The sequence below is a fragment of the Mesoplodon densirostris genome, chromosome 6 (assembly GCF_025265405.1).
Source record: "Mesoplodon densirostris isolate mMesDen1 chromosome 6, mMesDen1 primary haplotype, whole genome shotgun sequence".
In the NCBI taxonomy this organism is placed as follows: Eukaryota; Metazoa; Chordata; class Mammalia; order Artiodactyla; family Ziphiidae; genus Mesoplodon; species Mesoplodon densirostris.
This window is the reverse complement of record NC_082666.1, coordinates 119444327-119466411: the sequence shown is the minus strand read 5'-3', so window position 1 is coordinate 119466411 and position 22085 is coordinate 119444327. Positions and strand designations below refer to the sequence as shown.

The following is a 22085-nucleotide window of genomic DNA, read 5'->3' as shown; positions in this document are numbered from 1 at the left end:
TATTTTGTTGTGTTGGTTTCTAAACCAGACTTTTTTCAACTTCTTTTCTCCATATTGGTTTTATATAACTAAACCTAAACAAAGGAAAACTCTTCCTGTCCCTTACAGAGCTATGCATAGCAGCTCTTAGCTTCGGACTGGGGCACTAGATAAAACTGCTTTGATTTCATTCTCTGGGCTTTGAGGTCCAGCAGCTTTCTAGCAGCTCCTAGGTTTTTGTTTTATTTTGTTTTTTACAAAGATACTTATTCATTGTAGAAAATTTGGAAATTTTTAAAAAGCATCCATATACATGTATAGAGAAAGAGAGAGAGAGACACACACACACACATACACATAATGGAATACTACTCATCCATAAAAAAGAATGAAAATTTGCCATTTGCAGCAACATGCACGGACTTGGAGGGCATTATTGCTAAATGAAATAAGTAAAACAGAGAAAGATAAAAACCGTATGATATCACTTATATGTGGAATCTAAAAAACACAACAAACTAGTGAATGTCACAAAAAAGAAGAAGATTCACATATATAGAGAACAAACTAGTGGTTACCAGTGGGAAGAGGGAAGTGGGGAATGGTCAATCTGGGAGTAGGGGTACAACAGTAGGTACAAACTATTAGGTGTAAAATAAGCCACAAGGATATCTTGTACAACAATGGGAATACAGCCAATATTTTATAATAACTGTAAATGGAGTATAATAACTATAAATGAAGTATAACAACTCAACATCAAAAAAAGCAAACAACCCGATTAAAAAATGGACAGAAGAACTGAAGAGACATTTTTCCAAAGAAGAAATGCAGATGGCCAACAGGCACATGAAAAGATGCTCAAAACTACTAATTATGAAAGATGCAAATCAAAACCACAATGAGATATCACCTCACACCTGTCAGAATGGCTATTATCAAAGTATACAAATAACAAATGTTGGCGAGGATGTGGAGAAAAGGGAACCTTTGTACACTCTTCTTGGGAATGTAAATTGTCACAGCCACTGTGGAAAACAGTATGGAGGTTTCTTAAAAAACTAAAAATAGAACTACCAGATGACCCAGCAATTCCACTCCTGGGTATATATCTGAAAAAAAAAACACTAATTGAAAAGATAGGTGCACCCCAATGTTCATAGCAGCATTATTTACAATTGCCAAGACAAGGAAACAACCTAAGTGTCCATCATCGGATGAATGGATAAAGAAGATGTGGCACATATATACAATGGAATATTACCAGCCATAAAAAGAAATGAAATTGAGCTATTTGTAATGAGGTGGATAGACCTAGAGTCTGTCATACAGAGTGAAGTAAGTCAGAAAGAGAAAGACAAATACTGTATGCTAACACATATATATGGAATTTAAGAAAAAAAAATGTCATGAAGAACATAGGGGTAAGACAGGAATAAAGACACAGACCTACTAGAGAATGGACTTGAGGATGTGGGGAGGGGGAAGGGTAAGCTGTGACAAAGTGAAAGAGCGGCATGGACATATATACACTACCAAACGTAAGGTAGATAGCTAGTGGGAAGCAGCCTCATAGCACAGGGAGATCAGCTCGGTGCTTTGTGACCGCCTGGAGGGGTGGGATAGGGAGGGTGGGAGGGAGACGCAAAAGGGAGGGGATATGGAAACATATGTATATGTATAACTGATTAAATTTGTTATAAGGCAAAAAATTAAAAAAAATAAAATTAAAAAAAAAGAGATGAATGGATAAAGAAGATGTGATATATATACACAATGGAATACTACTCAGCCATAAAGAAGAACGAAAATTTGCCATTTGCAGCTACATGGGTGGACTTGGAGGGCATTGTGCTAAGTGAAGTAAGTCAGACAGAGAAAGACAAATACTGTGTGGTATCACTTATATGTAGAATCTAAAAAATACAACAAGCTAGTGAATATAACAAAAAAGGAGCAGATTCACATATATAAAGAACAAACTAGTGGTTACCAGTGGGGGTGGGGGAGGGACAGTATAGGGGTGTGGCAGTGGGAGGTACAAACTATTGGGTGTAAGATAGGCTCAAGGATGTATTGTACAGCACGGGGAAAGTAGCCAATATTTTGTAATAATTGGAAATGGAAAGAAACCTTTAAAAATTATATCAAAATTAAAAATGGAAACATTTTATATATGGTTCTATAATCTGCTTTTTTCTCATAATATACTATAAACATTTCTGAGTTATTAAATACTCTAAATTATGGTTTTTAAAATTTATTTATTTTTGGCTGTGTTGGGTCTTTGTTGCTGTGTGCAGGCTTTCTCTAATTGCAAGTGGAGGTTACTCTTCGTTGAGGCACGCAGGCTTCTCATTGCGGTGTCTTCTCTTGTTGCGGAGCATGGGCTCTAGGCATGCAGGCTTCAGTAGTTGTGGTTCCCAGGCTCTAGAGCACAGGCTCAGTAGTTGTAGCGCACAGGCTTAGTTGCTCCGCGGCACGTGGGATCTTACTGGACCAGGGCTCGAACCCATGTCCCCTGCATTGGCAGGCTGATTCTTAACCACTGTGCCACCAGGGAAGCCCTAAATTATGGTTTTTAATGGCTGAATATTATTCCAAATTGTTGTCTTGCATCATACTTTACTTAACCAGTTTCCTTACTGCACTGCCTCTTGGATTTCCGCAGCACTTTTCAGGCCGAAAGGACAAGAGGAAAGAATACTTAAGCCTTCTACCTTTTACATTTTGGGGTTTACTTCCTAACAGCAATTATTATAATTTCCCATTAAGAGTACTCGCCAATTTTCCCTCTAATCAGGCTGATATACTTTAGGCACCATCCTGCTTTCCTTATTTGCTCCAGCACCTCCCTCTTCATTTTCTCTGGACGAGTGTTCATTCTCTTATCTACCCTCAAAAGAAAGTTGTAAATCATTACTAGCCAAACCATGGGCAATCATATCTGTGATTCTAGCAGACCTTAATTTGTGATTAATAACATTGCATTTTATTTTTACACATTTCATAGTAAAGACAATAATCTCATTTTTGTCTGATAACTTAATGAAACTAATAATCAAAGTCTTTAAGAACAGTTTTTTGGAGTCTAAATGCAGATTTTAGAAGGTATAGACTGATTATGTCGAAAGCCTGTTCCTGTGGATTCTTTTTTTTTTTTTTTTAATAATTTAGTAGGCAACCTTATTATTATTTTTTTTTTAATTTTATTTATTTATTTATTTTACGTTTGGCTGTGTTGGGTCTCCGTTTCTGTGCGAGGGCTTTCTCTAGTTGCGGGGAGAGGGGGCCACTCTTCATCGCGGTGCGCGGGTCTCAGTGTCGCGGCCTCTCTTGTTGCAGAGCACAAGCTCCAGACGCGCAGACTCAGTAGTTGTGGCTCACGGGTCTAGTTGCTCTGCGGCATGTGGGATCTTCCCAGACCAGGGCTCGAACCCGTGTGGCCTGCATTGGCAGGCAGATTCTCAACCACTGCGCCACCAGGGAAGCCCCCTGCGGATTCTTGATGGCATTGGAAATGCTAAATGAATAAAGAACACTTCTGAATACACATCAGTAGAATAAAAGGAATATGTGGTCTGAAAATGTTATCCAAGTTCGAGCTATTCCATGTTCTCGATGAATAATTTATCCTAATTCGTTTACATCATTTTGCAGCCGTTTATTTGCTGCTGCCTGCTCATCTTGACCTCGAAACACCGGAGAGCTGTAGGATTCAGTTCTCAGAACTCTTCCCTTTTGTCTCTATATTTGCTCCCTTTGCAATTGTCCAGTTTCTCAGCTTTGAACTCTGTGCTGTATGCTCACAACTCCTCAATGCTTACCTCAATCTGGACCTCTCTGAACTCCAGATATGTATCTCTGCCTATCCCACACCTCCACTTGGATGTCTGCCACGCATCTCCAACCTATATCCACATCCAAACTCTTTTTTTTTTTTTTTTTTTGCGGTACGCGGGCCTCTCACTGTTGTGGCCTCTCCCGTTGCGGAGCACAGGCTCCGGACGCGCAGGCCCAGCGGCCATGGCTCACGGGCCCAGCCGCTCCGCGGCATGTGGGATCTTCCCGGACCGGGGCACGAACCCGTGTCCCCTGCATCGGCAGGCGGACCCTCAACCACTACGCCACCAGGGAAGCCCCACATCCAAACTCTTGATCTTCCTCCTCAAACTACTCCAGGGTGTCCCCAATCTCAGTACATGGCAACTCCGTCCCTCCTAGGAGTTCAAGTCCAAAATCTTGGAGTTATTCTTGACTCTTCTCTTTTTCTCATGCGATACCTCTAACACATCGGCTCTTCCAGATATATACCACCTCTCACCACCTTCCCTGACATCCCGCCTTGGTCCAGGCCACCTCTAATGAGGAGGCTGTGATGTTTGTAATAGCCTCCTAACAGGCATCCCTGTTTCCACCTGGACGCCCTCAGCCACGTCTCAACAGAGCATAATTAACATATTTCACATCAGGTCAGTCTCTGCTCTAAACTGCCCAGTGGCTTCCCATTTCGCAGTACAAACCAGAGGTTTTAGACCGGCCTACACAGCCCTGCATAATCTGTCCCTCCACCTACCACCTCCCTGTCCTCAACTCCTACCACCCTCTGCTTGCTCCCTCTTCTTTCGCTGCACTGGTTCCCTTGCTGTATCTGGAACAACTTGGCATGTTCCCGCTTCAGGGCCTGTGCTTCAGGACCTCCGCTCTTGCTAATGGGAATGCTCTTCCCCCACATAATTCTGTATGGCTCCTTCCCTCCCTTCAGGCTTTTTAGCCCAAAGTCACCTTTTTCAGGCCTTCTCTGATGGCCCTGTTTAAAACTGTAACTTCCCATTCCCCCATGACATTCCCTATCCCTATGTACTGACTTATTTTTCTCCATAGCACTTATCACCACTTAATAGAGAATTTGTTTACCGTCTGTCTTCCCCTTACCAGAAAGTAAATCCCTAAGAGCAGGGATTTTTTTTCCCCTCCTCCCACTACATATTCTCATTGCCTAAAACATCACCTGATACGCAGTGAAGCACCCACTACATTTTTGTTGAATGAATGAATGGATTCCAGTTTGTGGTGAGACCAAGTAGCCCATCTGGATGTGCATTAGAGAAACAAGGGTTGGGACCTCCCTGGCAGTCCAGTGGTTAAGACTTCTCCTTCCAGGGGTTTCCCTGGTGGCTTAGTGGTTGAGAGTCGGCCTGCCAATGCAGGGGACACGGGTTCGTGCCCCGGTCCGGGAAGATCCCACATGCCGTGGAGCGGGTGGGCCCATGAGCCATGGCCACTGAGGCTGCGCGTCCGGAACCTGTGCTCCGCAACGGGAGAGGCCACAACAGTGAGAGGCCCGCGTACTGCCAAAAAAAAAAAAAAGTCTTCGCTTTCCAATGCCGGGGGTGCAGGTTCAATCCCTGGTCGGGGAGGTAAGAAACCACATGCCTTGCGGTCAAAAAACCAAAACATAAAGCAGAAGCAATATTGTAACAAATTCAATAAAGACTTTAAAAATGGTCCACATCCAAAAAAAAAAAAAATCTTGAAAAAAAAAAAAGAAAAATAAGGGCGGATTGTTTCCAGGTGGATTGTATCTGTAATTTAACTTTGGCACCATTGATGTAAAAGCCATCTTTGCCTTGCGTTTTCCTATGTCTTCTCTATAGGTTCTTTCCTATGCAACTCTCTAAATAGAGTGTGGAGGGAAGCCTTTCCAGCCTGGCAGGAGTTCACGTATTCAGTATGTGTTGTCCCAGGTATCTTGCCATGCTGTGCCCAGGGGTATTCCATAGTTCCTACGCTATGCTGTTTCACTTCAGGTATAGTTTAGTGACTATTCCAGTATCTTCCTTCTATCTGATTAGTCCTTCCCTTTCTCATTTCACTTGTGATTCTTTCTTCATTGTTCTTGATCTTCTTCCCTTGAAATTTCTTCTGCCCCTCCAGCGTTTCATTAGTGTCTCTTCTAATAGCTTTTCAGAGTCCTTAAATATAATTCGGTATTTTTCCATGTCTTAAAGTTGTTACATATTTAAGTTTAAAAAAGCTAAAAAAACGTATTATATTCTTTAGTTGAATGAATACTCAGGAATGTGTCCAGATTTTAGAATTAATGTTCTTTAGTAAATTCGAAATAGGTGACTGGTGAGGGTTGTAGGAGGTCTAAACATAATTTTGAACAGGTAAAGAAAATAAACACTGAGAAATCCACACAGTTCTCATAAACAGTCACTGCCCACTCCTGTCATTGTCGACACTTGTAAATGAACAAGGTGGTTTTTATGGGCTGTCTGGATGTGTCTGCATTCATTGGCCCCTGAGATCTCCACACGTAGTTCAACCATGGGGAAACAGACGTAAACATTTTGAGTCTAAAAAGTGCATGAGCAATGTTAAGACTAGATTTTTTTCACTTACAGACTCATTCTCTGTTACCTCAGACTCTATATTTGCTCTGTGCCCTTCTACCACGAAGAACCCAGCCTTTGTACTCAGACGTGATTTGACTCTAGCTTGACTTCTTATGGATCGAGTCTCATTTCCCTTTGAAAATGGGGTTGATAGATCCACCCCTCAAGGTCCTTGTGAGAATCGCCTGCCTAGCACTGTGTCTTGGTGCTTAATAGACGCTTTTGTTATAACTGTAATCATAGCTTAGATATAATATTTAACATGGAAACTTCCAAGCATGGACAAAAGTGGAGACAATAGCTTATTGAATCTCAAAGTGCCCGGCTTCAATAATTATCCACCCATGCTGATCTTTCATATACACACCCCATGTCCCCCCGAGATTATCTTGAAACAACTCACAGATATGATGTTATTCATCCATAAATATTAGAATGTGTATCGCTGAAGGATATTCTCTTAAAAGAATAACCCTAAAACATTATCAGAACTAATAATTCCTAAATATTATCAAAGATCCAGTTAGTATTCAAATTTTAACTGCTGTGAAATCAGTATCCAAATAAGGTCCCTTTATATTTATTATACCTCTTAATATAATCAGTATCCAAGTAAGGTCCGTTTATATTTATTATACCTCTTAATATTTTACTGGAAAAAATAATTAAAGCGTGGGAAGAGATTTTGCTGCAAGAATGTCCCTTGCAGTATTGTTTAGAATGGAGAAAATGTAAACTAAGTTAATCAGAGGAGATGGGAATTGGCTCCAAAGAAATAGAACATATTTAAGTTTAAAACAATACTGTAGGGAATTCCATGGTGGTCCAGTGGTTAGGACTTGGTGCTTTCACTACCGTAGGCCCAGGTTCAATCCCTGGTCAGGGAACTAAGAGCGGTGTGGCCAAAAAAAACCCAAAAAAACAACTGTAGAAAGACTATGTAATGAACAGAAAACGTATTGGTAAGTGAAAGAAGCAAGTTATAAAACAGTATTTATACTTTCTATTTTTGCTAATAAAGTATATATCATATACACCTATTTCTGAATGGTGAGGGAACCAGCAATTTTAATTCTCTCAAATTTTAGAATTAATTCTTCTCGTCTTTCTACAATGATCATGTATGGCTTGTGTAATAAAAAGTTATTTTTAAAAAAATGCAGCCAAAGTGCATCTTGGCAGTTGTTTGGTTTCATCCGGAGTTATATTTGGCTTATCGTGCTTTCTTCTTACCATGTGTTTTCTCATGTGATCTGCAGAGAAGTCCTCTGAGGCAAGAGGAGGCAGGAGCTCTGAGAGGGTTTGTGTCTTCCCTTGACACTAGCGCCCAGCTCCACGAAAGTGCATTCAGATAGCGACTGTTCTCTGCTTGGGACACATGATCTCATGCGGTCTCTGTGTGCCATCCTGTGAAGGTGGGAGGCGGGGGTGTGCTGAGACTAGTCTTCCTTTACAGATGGGGAAACCGAGTTGCTGTCCTCAGGTGGGTTGTAGGGCCAGGTGTTGGTCCAGATGTCTGATGCTGGCCATGACCATGAGATGACACGGTGCATCTCTTGGGAGTTTCAACTTCTCAGTGTAGGTGTGTGAGGAGCGGGACCTACTCATGTTTGGCCAAGGGAGGGCTTAACCCTGCCACGGTGTAACACCCCACACCTCATTGTGAGGTTCAGGATCTGACCAAACTTGCCCGGGTTCTCCGTGCCCATTTAGGGTAGGATTGGCTTCTGCTGTCTTTGCTTTCTGTGAACTGTTCACTTTCTGTCCACTGTCACCTCCTCTAACCTTTGCTGCCGATGTCTGCAGCCTCTGAGTCCCTCTCAGGGAGTGTCCCTACACTCAGCTCAGGCCTCCTACGGCTCTCTGAGGCCCTCACCCAGGGCCTGCCTGCTGTGTCTGCTGTGTCTGCACCAAGACCTCCCCACCTTCCACCACGCTGCTGCTTCCGCCTTCTCCTCTTGGCTGTGCTCCCCCTGCTCTCTGGAGCTGGTCCTCACTCCTTTTGTGCATCCATATCTGTACCCTCAATTTAGCTGTATACGCCTTGTTCTCTAACTGGGTCTCTAAATGCCCATCTTTTCTCCCCTAAAAGACAGAGGGCTCTTTGCAGGCAGGCACGGTCCATAATGATGGCGATGATAACAGCTCTGATGCATGACTGGGCACATCTGGTAGATCAGCCAGAGCTTTGAGATGTATGGTGTGATTTCTCATTCAGTGATGACAACAAACCTGTGTTATTATCCCACTTGATAGATGGAGAAACTGAAGCTCTGAGAGGTTGCGTAACTTGTCCAAGGTCACCCAGCTAGAAAATGACAGAGCAAGAATTTTGACCGTATCTGTCTGACTGCAGAGTCTGTGCTTTTCCACACTGTACATACTCCTTGTCACTGTTGTTTGCTTGACTCAGATTTCCTTGAGTGTTATTCATGGTGGCATCCTCAGGGTCCTCATTTCGGGTGGCAGAAAAGCTTCCTGTTGTTAAGACAGCAGATAGGAATCCCTCTGGTCAAGGTATTCAGGGCTTGGCTTCTCCGAGCCCAGGTGGTTGGCTGGGCTGAGAACACTCCAAGCTCCGTGTGTCCCTCCCACCCCCACTTTCTTGCCTCTGCTCTTCTTTCACTGCCCCACAACTTCTTTCTCTTGTTTTTTTTTATCCCCCCTGGGGAACTTAAGTAGCCAGACATTCTCCCTTGATGATCAGGGGGCCCTGGAGCTGCAGGTCTGATATCTCTTGACCGAGTTGGTAAGAAAATGGAGCCACAGATCAGCCAAAGGCCCTGAGGAGAGAATCCAGACTGTAGACAGAACCCCCCTCCTGCCCGCCTGCAGCTCACATACCCCATGTGAACCCTTCCCCTTCACAGCCCCCCTCCCTATCTGCCAATCAGAATCCTTGCTTTGGAGCTCCTGAGCCCTTAGGCGAAGCCCCACCCCTCTCCCAGCAGCCTGAAGTTTAGGGGCTGCCTTCAAGTGAGAGATTTCCAAGCAGGGGTGTGCTGGAGGGACTTCTTCTGAGGGCAGCTTGTCCTGGAAGAATGGGGGAAAGGTGAGCACTGCCACTGTCTCCAAGGACATCAGTGTAGCTCCCTGGGAGACCCTCTGCCCTTTCCCCCTCCCACCAGCCCAGGCGAGCAGGGACCAAGCTTGCTTATTGTCACCTGACGCTGGGCAGCCACTGATCCCATTGGTGGAGCCAGATTCGGTCTGGCTCTTTCGTTCTTTCTCGCCTTCTCTGCCTCTCTCTCCTCCACGCCGCCGCTTTGATTTCGCTCTTGTTTCTCTCCTGGCGCTCGGCTGGGAACATCGCCTCTCGGGGGGCAGCAGCGTTGTGCTGCAGAGCTAGGAAGGAGCTGCCTGCGGGGCATGGAAGAAGCCTCCTTGGCAGCTGAGAGAGGAGCCAGGGGAGCGAGAGAGCGCTGCTGCCTTTGACCCAGGCGTCCGGCCGCTGCCCCTCAGCCTGGGGAGACTGTCCACGCAGAGGTCTCTCCCCCGCCTCCCTTCCAGATCTTCCTCTGCAGAGCCCAGTGGAGCCAGGTGAGTGTCCTTCCTCCCCAGAGGATCGATCCTGCTGTCAATCCCGAGAGGGACTCAGGTGGCCAGGGACTAGGAGCTGGGGGCGCCAGGGTCCTGCCACTGCCCGAGGTGCCCACCTGGATAGCCGGGGCTGACGACCTTGTCCCCTTTCCCCCAGGCCCTTGGCAAAGGGGTTCACAGCTGGATCCAGTCCCTGGGGCACCACAGTCAGCCTGTGACCATTCTGCTGCAGTGAGCGATGCCAACGGGGACAGCGGGGTGGGGGGATGCGTCCCCTCTGGCGTGTGGTGGCTGTTCTGAATGGGCATGGGCCGGGGGTATCGGTGTGTTCAGCACGAGTGCCTGCTTGCCGGGGAAGTGGAGGCTTGCTTGCGTACATAGTTCTGTCTGCCTGCACTTATGCTCACGTGTGGCGGGTCTGGGAACATACATGTACATGTGAGGTCCATGGGGGGGATCAGTTATCTGAGCAGCCTGGGGGCTGTGTGGGCGGGGGTTGGTGTGAGGCAGTTTATTTATGGGGTGGACATCTCACTTGTCACGCGTGTGGGAGTGCATTTTGTTGGGGGGCTGACTGCATGCGACCAGAGGGTTTCTACGTGGGGAGGCGCAACTCCAGAGCAGAAGGGGGATGGAGGTGGGGAGAGCGGGCAGAAGCCTCTGTCCGTGGGCAGGCCTGCGTGCGTAGGTGCGCAAACCTGTTGGCATGTGAAGGATCAGGGCTGGCGGAGCCTGGCGGAGACAAACACGTTTTCAAAGTCTGTGGCTTTGAGCCTGGAGAAGCCGTAAGAGAGGACACCAGAATATGGGCAGAGGTTGACGTGTGTGCGAATGCACATGTGTGTGCAAGCAGGCGGAGGGGTGGCGTGCCTCGGTGGAGGCGGCACGCATGCATGTTGGTGCCTGTGGCCTCCTTTCTTCCCCAAATATGGCTTGTGGGAAGGCGTGTGTGCCTACGTGTGTGTGTGAGAGCCTGTGGACGTGAACGTGCGTGGGTCTGTGTGGAGGTGGCAGCTTGTGGAGGGACAACTGTGGGACATTCTTAGAACATGGAAGGTGGCGGAGGGTACCCGAGTGCGTAGGTGAGTGTGTGGGACGAGGATGTCTGAGGAGGCGTGTGCAGCCCTGTGTGGCAGGTGTGGGTGGGCATACCCAGCGCATCTGTGTGCGTGCGTGCCTGCCTGTGTGTGGGTGTGTAAATGCTCGTCTTGGGGTGGATTACATGGGACCGTGGGTGTTTCTCAGGTGCTGTTTCAGCCTGTCCCTCAAACCCTGCCCTTCTCCATCATGGGGGCTTGGAGACCCGGGTGCACACCCATCCTTGGTCCACTCGGCTTCATTGTTCTCCCAGTGTCACTCACTGCCTCCCCCCAAGCTAGCATGGGGGAGTGACCTGAGCTCTCCTAGAACTGGAGAGAAGAAAGGAGGAGCCAGGTCCTGGAGACCCCTGCCACCAAACACGGCTGCCCCTGCTGCCCCTGCCTCTGGGAAGACGCTGAGGAGAGGAGCACAGGGACAGGAATAGGTGTCCACCCACAGGCTAGGTGTAGACTGCGTCCCATGTGGGTGGGAGGTGGCCGCTCAGGCCCTCTGGGGTGGCTGTGTGTCTGTGTTGGCGTGCGTGGGTGCATGTGTGTGTGTGGGTGCATGTGGGGGGCACACATGTGTCTCCCGGGGGGAGATCCTCACTGGGAGCCCAAGGGATGGCAACTCCCCCCTGCTCCACACCTGTCCCCAGGAATTACCAGCTGGTTTATTATCATACAGTTGTTTCTAGACACTGATCCCATTCTGTTTGATTTCGGGGTGGCCCTGGTAGCACCCCTGTGCTTATTCACCATAGGATTCCCCATACGCGAAGCCACTGGCATTTGGCTGAACTTCACAACAGGCAGGCACACGCTTTAGGGTGGGAAGCTAAGATGAAACAAGGATTCAGGTGACATCCTGGGACAGGTGAGGGCCATCACCCATATCCTTCGCCCTGTGCCTGCCGCCCAGGCAGCCCAGGGGTTAATTTAGAGGTGTCAGTCCCCGGAGCAGGCTTAATTGACAGGAAGGTGTGGGTTGGACCTTCTGGGAGCTATAAATGGAAGTACCTGCTTTCGAAGGCACAAGGTACGCTCACCCTTAGCGCCTGGGTGAGGAAGAGGGGAGGGGGAGAAAAGGAGATGACACTCCAGAAATCTGAGGTGTGCTGGGCTGGGCTTGAGGCAGGCATGAGCTCGATGGGGTAACGAGCACATGCCCCAGGACAGAGTCCAACCACATTCACGTTCTTGTCCCAGAGACAGTCACTCCCGCTTCCTCTCACTCCCCACCCTGTTCTCCGGAGCTCCCCTGAGCCAGGCCAAAGTCAAGGCCAGAGTCAGCTCATCCTAGCTAAAGCACAGTTGGGAGTAATGGTGGTGCGGTCCTTTCACACCTGGAACAGCAGCCAGGGGTAGAAGCAAAGGAGTGAGAGAGGGAGGTGAGAGAAAAAGCAATTCCTTGAAAGGGAAGGATGGAAGGAGGAAAAATAAATAGCGGTAAAACCACGTGCACCTGTGCACACACACTCCACATGTGTCACACACACACACACACACACACACACAAGGGGACACAACCTAAGCTTCATGATAAAGAGCTTGGGCCCTGGAATCAGACAGACCTGAGTTCAAATCATTTTGCAGCTGTGTGACCTTTGACCTCTTAGTACCACCCCCCCACCCCACCGCCCTCAGCTACTTCATCTGTAAAATGGGGATAATAATAGTACCTACCTATTGTGAGGCTTGCATGAGATGATGTTTGTGAAATTATTAGCACGTAGTTGGCCTGCAAGAGATGTAAAGGTAAAAACTAGTAATTTAAGAGTCAAGCGACAGAGGATCTGCTGAAAGAAAAAGAACGAGAGTTGAAATGTTACAGGTGGAAGAGAACCGTGGCCGTGCTGGACGTCCCCTCCCACCGCCAGTGGATTCACGTCATCTCGGTGGCACTCGTACTCCCAGCCCCGAGTTGTGGTGGCCCTTGCTGAGTCACCCCCAGGGAGGAGGGGGCCTGAACCCGAGAGCCCTGGCATCCTGGGCCTCTTGGCTGCCAGCGCCCCCTGCCGGCCTCACCCTCACACCCTGCTCCCGGCGGGGGCTTCCTGCCGCTCCTCCACCGCCTGGCACTGCTCTCTCCACCCCACCCCTTTCTCTTTTCACGCCTGCTGGCTGAGGGCCCCCCTCCTTGGCTCCATCTGCTGCAAATCTGTCCCGCCCCACGTTTGAAGCATTCCCACTGCCTCCGCCACCTGTCAGGTGCCATCTGCTCTGCAGACACCTCCCAGGAGAGCCAAGAGCCCCTGAGGGGGCCACCCCAGCCCACCTTCGGCCCCACCCCTCCAGTCCTCCTCGTGCTATCTTCCCATCAGATCTGATGAGGCAGGTGCAATCGATGGCTCCTCAAGGTTCCACTTTGCAAGTGATGTTGGGAGCAAGACATTCTAGAAGATTCCGTGGTGGGGAGGGAGGTGCTGAGTCTTCCTCTCTCCTCAGTCCACACAGAAGCCAAACCAGTGGGGAGCATGGAGCTGCTGTCCACGCCCCACAGCATCGAGGTCAGCAACATCACCTGTGACTCCTTTCGTATCTCCTGGGCCATGGAAAACAGTGACCTGGAGAGGGTCACCCACTACTTCATTGACCTGAACAAGAAAGAGAATAAGAACTCCAACAAGTTCAAGCACCGGGTGAGTGCACGGTGCCCAGAGCGCCTCCTCCGAGCCCCTGCTCTTGAAGGGGGCAGGATAACAGAACGCCTAGAGGGGACAGTTGGGAGTCAGAGAGGCCCGACTCCAGTCCAGCTCTTACTGTGTAATCTTGGGAAAGTTGTTTAACCTCTCTCCTCCACTGGTAAAAAGGGAATAATAATAATGCCAGCTTGGGAGAGGCTTCATTGCGGTGATTGTCTGTGTGGTATTTGGCTTCGGCCCAGCACACAGCAGACACCATCATCGGCATCATGGCTGGACCTTCACATGGGGTGGGAAAACCCAGGGTGTGGCCTCAGACGTCACACCTGGGGGTGGCGTCTCAGGGGTCCGACAAAGCCCCCGACTGAGAAAGCAGCCTTATTGTTGACCGGGTGGGCAACGTGGGCCACGAACAGTGTTGTGCCCCTTTGCTTGGTCCTCAGGCCCCTGTGATCCTCTTCTGTCCCCGACCCTCTGGCCTATTCTTTGCTGGGTTTAGAAGAGGGATGGCGAATCCTGCACTGGCTGGGATGTCCTTTCCCTGGGTTGGAGCCGATGTGGGGGCGGGTGGGAGGAAGGCTCCCATCTTCTCAAGCTGGCAGAGAGGCAGGGGGAAGAGTGAGGTGGGAAGGAGCTGGTTCCCACGACGACCGCATCGTGTGGGTTACTCGCCCTCTCTCTCTTTGGAACTGGTTCTCCAATCTGGGTGTCTTTTGGCAGGCCAGTTGCCACGGTGACGTGACTGTTCCACACCACCCCCTTAACCCTCCCCCCCAAAGAAGAAGGCATATTTTCCCTTCCTCCCTGGCTTCTCAGCATTTGCCGTTGCCATGGAGACAGCACGGCAGTGTGCAGAGCTCTCGAAGTCTCCCTCGGAAAAGAAGGTCTTGCCGCCCTCAACTTTGCGGGCCTCCACCCCAGTGGTCTTTCTCCTCAGTCCCCAAGAGAACGGGCATCGGGGGTTAAGGGGGTGGAGGCCAGGGAGTGTCTGTATGGCCTTCCCAATGGCCACTGCTTGCTTCTGCAGGAAAATGGTGGCCAGGGCACCGAGCCATTGAATCCTTGAGGCTCTGGCTGTCCTCAGCAGGAAGGCGGCCATCTGGGGGAGTGAGAGGTCTGGGGGAATGCCAAGAGTGGACGTGACCCCCAGTCTGACTCTCCGCTCTCTGTCCACGCCCCATGTCTCAGGATGTCCCCACCAAGCTCGTGGCCAAGGCCGTGCCGCTGCCCATGACGGTGAGAGGCCACTGGTTCCTGAGCCCCCGCACGGAGTACAGTGTGGCAGTGCAGACCGCCGTGAAGCAGAGTGACGGGGAGTACCTCGTGTCTGGCTGGAGCGAGACAGTCGAGTTCTGCACCGGGGGTGAGGCCCTGCTGTCGGGCTGCTTTGGCACATCTGGTTTAGTGACGGTCAGGAGGGGACTTCCTCTTAACCCGGCATGCACTTAGGAACACGTGCTGTACGCAGGCACCATGCTTCGGTCAACAGGGAGGCACCCGTGGATGAGACCCACCCGTGCCCCCCCAGAGCCTGCAGTCTGATGCAGGAGGCAGATGCGAGCACTGCTAATTATGTTGACAATACCTCTTCCAGAAAGGGATGGAGTTACTTTTCTGGCTTGGGGCAAGCGTAAGTGGGGGAAAATACACATAACATAAATTTACCATCTTCACCATTTTTCAGTCCAGCGCGTTAAGTACATTCACATTGGTGTGCAATCCATCTCCAAAACTTTTTCATCTTCCCAAACGGAAACTCTATGCCCCTTAAACAACAACTTCCCGTTCCCCTCTCATTCCACACCCTGGCAACCACCCTTCCACTTTCTGTCTCTGTAAAGTTGACTACTCTCGGTACCACATGCAAGGAGAATCACACAGTATTCGCCCTTCTGTGATTGGCTTATTCATTTAGCATACTGTCCTCAAGGTTCATCCATGTTACAGCATGTGTCAGAATTCCTTTCCTTTTTAAGGCTGAATAACACCCCATTGTGTGGATGGACCATGTTTTGTTTATTGATCATTGGTTGATGGACAATTTGTAGGACAATCACATTTTGTTTGTCTTGAGCCTCCACGTAGGCTGGGAAAACCATCCCACAAACTCACCTATTAGCTTGCAAATTCCAACATGAACAAATACTGGGCTTCTGCATACTTGCTCACTGATGACCCAGGATCAGCCCCATGATATTCCATTCTTTTGGTGCCCACGGTGAGAACTGCTCCAGATCTCCCTCTGTCACAAGGAAGGGGCATGAACATCCTTAGCCCCAGGCCTTGGAGGCTGCTGACTCCATCCTCTGCCAAAGTCCGTGCCCCAAGTCTCCTTGACCTGCCTTTCTCTTTTGAATGGTGTTTTTTTTCTTAGCTCAGCTGCAAAACGCTGCTCTCTGGAGGTGCTCCTGCACCTTGCAGGGAAAGCCTCTTGGTTTACCCCAGAACTCTACATGTAGTGGGAGGTCATTCAAACTGGGGAGCTGGGGATGGCTGCAGTTCAGTTCCTCCTCCTTTTGTCAAACCCAGCACCCTGGCCAGGGCTGCATCAGCAAGGAGGAAAGGGCACCTCTTCCTACTTTGTGCAAAGGCACTGTCTAGGCTAGCAGCAGCCCTGACTGGGCTCCACGGCCCCAGCCTCTGGCCCTGGCCCAGGGAGTCCAATTTGACTATGCTGTTTCCAACCTTCCTCCTTTCTCATGGGATGCCCCAGACCCTGGTCTGCCTAAATATTCACCTTGGTTCTCTGCAGTTTCCTCCTGACTCTCCACCTGAAATTACAACTGGCTTCCATGCGGTGGTGTGGGCAGCCTCCTACCTGGTGGATTTGAGGGGCTCTCCCCAAAGGACCTCAGATTGTCTCCTCTCAGTCTTTTGCCTCTTGGTCCTCTTTTCACACGAGGATGGTCTGGGACCATCGCCTCTGGTGCCCTCGCTGTACATGACTGTATAACTGGGCAGCCCTCTGCCCTTTTCTGATGCAGAGCCCTGAGCCTCTGGCAATAGGGCCCAGAGGTGACAAGGACAGACAGCATCCAGCTGCTCATGTTCCCAGCCAGGCCAGGTGGTCCGCTCCTAACTGGTCCAAGGTGCTGTGACTGTCTGGTCTCCCCTGCGCCCTGACGACAGAGGTGGGCCGGCGTTCACGGTACGCAGTGGGCGATCTGTGGGGCAGGCTGCGATCCCCTGCTTGGCCCTCGACTGACCCACCTGGACTCTTTCAGATTATGCCAAGGAGCACCTGGCCCAGTTGCAGGAGAAGGCCGAGCAGATCGCAGGCCGCATGCTCCGCTTCTCCGTCTTCTACCGCAACCATCACAAGGAGTACTTCCAGCACGCCAGGTACGGCCGGGTCTCTCCTTCCTGCCCTGGATCTGGCCGGCGCCCCCGCCGTCTGACGTCACCCCCACCCCTGTTAGTTGCCAGACCCTCCTCTGGAGTCCTCACCACGCCCATAACCCAGGCTGGATCTGGGGGGGATGTTAGGCTCCAGGGAAGGAGAGGGCTCTCAGGATGGGGCTGCCTGGGGGCACCACGCTAACAGTCATGAGTGGACGAGGTCCTGGCTTTGATCCTCCTTTCGGAGAGTTCCTTTCACTGGGTTCTAGGGCTGCAGGTCAGCTGTCCCTCCAATTCAGGCCCTGGGTCCCAAGGGAGGTGGTGAGGGGAATACAGAATGAGAGGATTCTCCGTACGAAGAGTTGTGGTCTTCACACTGCGTGCTGGGAAACCTGGAGGCTCCAGGGAAGGATCTCAGGGCGCCCTTTAAGGTGGTGCCGAGGGACTGGAGAGGAAATCAGAGGATGAGGCTTGCTGAGCCCTGCACCTGTCACCCAACCAGAGAGGCTTCAATTTTTTTTAAAAATAAATTTATTTATTTATTTATTTTTATTTTATTTTTGGCTGCGTTGGGTCTTCGTCACTGTGCGTGGGCTTTCTCTAGCTGCGGCGAGCGGGGGCTACTCTTTGTTGTGGTGCGCAGGCTTCTCATCGCAGTGGCTTCTTTTGTTGCAGAGCACGGGGTCTAGGCACACGGGCTTCAGTAGTTGTGGCACGCAGGCTCAGTAGTTGTGGCTCGTGGGCTCTAGAGCACAGGCTCAGTAGTTGTGGCGCACGGGCTTAGTTGCTCCGCGGCATGTGGGATCTTCCCGGACCAGGGCTCGAACCCGTGTCCCCTGCATTGGCAGGCGGATTCTTAACCACTTTGCCACCAGGGAAGCCTGAGGCTTCAATTTAATTGCCTCTGGCCTGCCTGTGTATAATTTCCTTTGGGGATAAAAGAGAGGGGTTCTGCTTGAATGTTCGAAACATTTCAAAAACGTTTGAAAATTGGTGACCCCATCCAACACCCTCAGCCTACAAATGGGGAGCCTGAGGCCCAGAGGGCCAGCAGAACCAGGCAAGAGTGAGGCTGGACCAGGGGCTGCCCATCCTCACCATGCTGGCTGCTAGTGCTCCAAGTCCTCGTCCTTCTAAGGGGGCCAGGGCAAGCTGCCCCTGTTACTGTCTTCATCACTGCAGTCAGCTCGGGCGGGGCGTTTTGACCTGACCCTGGGGAGGGGTTCTTTGGTGTTTGTACGAAAGAAGAGAGGCAGTAGGTGAGTGGTGAGGACAACGGCCAGTTGGGCTCCTCTATCAGCAAGCAAGGGAGAGACAGAGAGCACCCATAGGTGCCAGAATATAAAGATGAATAGGGACCTCCCTGGTGGTCCAGTGGTTAAGACTTTGTGCTACCACTGCTGGGGGCATGGGTTCGATCCCTGGTCAGGGAACTAAGATCCTGCATGCCGTGGGGCTCAGGAAAAAAATAAAAAGATGAATAAAGGCATAGTCCCCCCCTCTCGCAAACTTCAGAGTCTATCAGGGGAAGTACAGACAGAAGGAATATAATAAGTATGTGTGATTGCTGAGTAAAGTTCAGTGTCCTGCGCATAGTAGGCAGTCGAAATTTTGTTGAATGTAAGTGCTTGCTGTTCCTGGAAGGTTCTGGAGAGGAGGGGACGCCTGAGGGATGATTAGAAGTTTGCCAGGTGGAAAAATGTGGGAGGGGCAGCCCAGGCAGCGGGAAGAGCACTGCAAAGGCACAGAGGCAGGAAAGACCTGGGGTGGGGTTCCCGCTGGAGGACGTTACCTGTTAACCTGTGCGTTTGGGGGTGTTGGGAGATGGGGCCCGAAAGACCAGATCTTTATGGTGTTGCTTTTTGCGCAAGTCCCATCAAAGGGCTGTAAGCTGGGGAGTGGCGCGTTCAGATCTCTCCTCCGTGAAGAAGTGGGCTGGATCAGCCTGTCTCCAGGGCCCTCCCTTCTCTTGCATCCTGGAATGTTCTATTTGTGACTGGTGGAGGCGGTAGCTGGTGGGAGAGCTGGGAGCTGGGCTGACACCCTCCTCGGTCACACATAGCAGCCAAGCCTCAGTCCAGCTAACCAATGGCGTTTTCTCTTCCCCTGGGCCTTTCCCCGCGCCCGGGGTGGGCAGGACCCACTGCGGGAACATGCTGCAGCCCTACCTGAAGGACAACAGTGGCAGCCACGGCTCCCCGACCAGCGGCATGCTCCACGGGGTCTTCTTCAGCTGCAACACGGAGTTCAACACAGGCCAGCCCCCACAGGACTCCCCCTACGGCCGCTGGCGCTTCCAGATCCCTGCCCAGCGCCTTTTCAACCCCAGCACCAACCTCTACTTTGCGGACTTCTACTGTATGTACACGGCCTACCACTATGCCATCCTGGTGCTGGCCCCCAAGGGTTCCCTGGGGGATCGCTTCTGCCGTGACCGCCTGCCCCTCCTGGACATTGCCTGCAACAAGTTCCTGACCTGCAGCGTGGAGGACGGGGAGCTGGTCTTCCGCCACGCCCAGGACCTCATCCTGGAGATCATCTACACCGAGCCTGTCGACCTGTCCCTGGGCACCCTGGGGGAGATCAGCGGGCACCAGCTCATGAGCCTGTCCACTGCTGACGCCAAGAAAGACCCCAGCTGCAAGACCTGCAACATCAGCGTGGGCCGCTAGGGACTTCTGGGGAGCTGGGGGGCCAGGGAGAGCTGGCAGGCAGGGTGGTGATGGGTGGCATAGGTGCAGGGAGCTGGCTTTCTCTCCCCTGCCGCCCTGCTCCGTCCATGCCATCCATCTCCCTCTTCCCTTCCCTTCCCTTCCCCAGGGCACTGGAGGCAACGGAGGGTGGTCCCTTGGTAGGCATGGCCCACCCATGCCTGGTGGGGTTGGGAAGGCTTCTTAGCCTCAGCAGGTTGGTGGGGAGTTGGGGGGGGGCGGGTGGATTTCTAGAGACTTCCCCTTTCCTCTGGTTTCCTTGCCCTGCTGTTTCTTGCCTCATCCCAGGCCTCCATCTCAGAAGACTTGCCGCCTAGGGCTCTCCCGGGGAAGCCTTCCCTTCCAAGGCCCACCTGTAGCTTGCCTGCCTCCGGAGGTGACCCGAGAGCTGTGGGCGTGCTCTTCCTTAACCCCACCCCCTCCCGCTCAGGGCCAATCACAGACTGCCCCTCCCCGTGAGTCGGGCCTGGGGCTTCCCACCGCAGGCCCGACCCTCTCCCTCTATAAATAGTCTCCTGCACCGCTGTGAGCCCCGCCCCCATCCCGCCCCCTCCCGCCCCCTCCCGCCCCCTCCCGCCCCCTGCTTCTTACCACGAGGCACCCTCTTCCTGCACGGGGAGGGCTGTGCCTCCCCTTCTCCATCTGCCCTCTGGAAAAGGCCCCTCTTTTTCTCTTAGCTTCGGGGGCACCTGGCTGCTGGTGTTTCCCCTTTTTCCGTCTGGAGATGGTGTAAATCCCGGCGTACTTTCTCCCTTGCTCAGAGTGCTGGGTCTGCAAAGGCAGCCGCTGGGGTCGAGGAGGGGGCAAGAGACCCCTGAGACCCAGAGGGACCCCTTCCTCAGCCGGGAGTGGGCGGCCTCACGCCGGGGGGACCCGGCGTGGAACTGGAAGTGAGGGCGTTCCCCCAGAGCCCTGGCACCCCGCCTGGCTGCGCGCTTGCTCGCTCGCTCTGCCGCGGCGCCGCCACTGCCCTGTGCCTGTGTGTCATCTGGACTGTGGCTTCCCTGCCCCGCCCCCCTCGCGCCCCTGCCCACTGGCCCTGTCGGGTACCCACCGCGAAGCTAGCCTAGTGGCGGAGAGGCCCTTCCCTGGGGAGTTCTTGGTGAGGTCTTTCCTGGGCCACTCAACGTTTTCACCTCTTTCCTACTTTTGTACGGGTCATGGGAGTGGTGAGAGTGGACCCTGGGGACAAGCAGACTGCGTGGGGTGATGGGGAGAGGTGTCAGCTAAGGCAGGCAGCTGTTTGGGGGATGCCAGAGGTGATGTCAGGTGGTGGGAGGCAGCCCCCAAGGTGACAGCCGGATTTCTGCGATGAAGGACGGAAGCGGGCAGCAGGCTAACAAGGCCATAGCTCAGTGAGTGGGCAGATAGGACAGCTGGTTGCCTCTTCTGTAGCCACAGGGAGTGGTGTGGTCAGCTGTCTCCGTGGCATGGATCAGGGCTGGGGGCCGTGGGAGATGCATGGAGCAGAGGACGTGGGCCCCAGGCCCTTTCCCCTCTGCTGAGGGCGGCGGAGAAGGCCCGCTGCCCTCCCCTGGCCTCGTGTTTGCCCTGGGCTGGGGGCACACCCGCCTGTGTGCTGTGCTTGCGACGTGCATCAATAAACCACCATGGCCTGAGAGCCCCGCCTCTCCTTGGGCTCTGGGAGGGGTGGGGTGGGCAAGCTGTAGAGTCACAGAAGAGCTCGAATGAGGATGCCCCCCAGGACAGGCCACCTGGAACCGTCTCCAAGGTTGTTCCACATCTCAGTGTGACAGGCAGGGCTCCGAAAGCAGAGCCACATCTCCAGCTTGGAAAGGACTTTGGAGGTCAATTTGGCGCTACCATGCACTCTGCAGATGGGGAAACTGAGGCCTCCTAGGGGACAACCTGGAGCAATCTGGAGGCCTAACCGAGGTCCGCAGGCCCCCTGTTTGGAGCCCTTCCCACTGCAGCAGCCTGCCACTGCATCAGACTCAGATGCCACTGAATTTCCCTCCCCCAGAGCCCGAGTGTCCGCTCCCCAGCAGGGCTCCTCGTTTGCAGATCTGAGTTACCTCTGCGTCTATTATTATGGACTTATTAAAATGATCCTCTGCTGGAGTGGAAAAACTCCAGAAAAAAAACAGAGTCACCTCCCTGACACTGCCTGGCTCAGGGCCAAATGAACATGTGTCATCCAAAGCTTGGGGCACAGCCTCCCTGCACTAGGAAGGAAAGCTGAAGGTCAAATGCCACTTCCTGAGGGCCTACTACGTGCCAGGCATCCGGCCAGGTGCTTTCACACACATCAGCTCCTTTATGCTTTCACACACATCAGCTCCTTTAGTCTTCGCAATGTCCCTGCACCGTATGATTCCCATTTAACAGATGAAGAAACTGGGGCACAAAGAGGTTAAAAGGCTTGCCCGT

The 22085-nt window shown here is 51.7% G+C and overlaps 1 protein-coding gene across 1 annotated transcript; it reads left to right on the top strand.

Moving 5' to 3' along the window:
• The first annotated feature begins 13476 nt into the window (after positions 1–13476).
• On the top strand, positions 13477–19655 carry PHYHIP (phytanoyl-CoA 2-hydroxylase interacting protein). The gene is made up of 4 exons (XM_060101788.1): positions 13477–13641; positions 14833–15007; positions 16869–16986; positions 19121–19655. The coding sequence occupies exons 1-4, from the start codon at positions 13477–13479 to the stop codon at positions 19653–19655; spliced, it is 993 nt and encodes a 330-aa protein (XP_059957771.1).
• The last annotated feature ends 2430 nt before the right edge of the window (positions 19656–22085 follow it).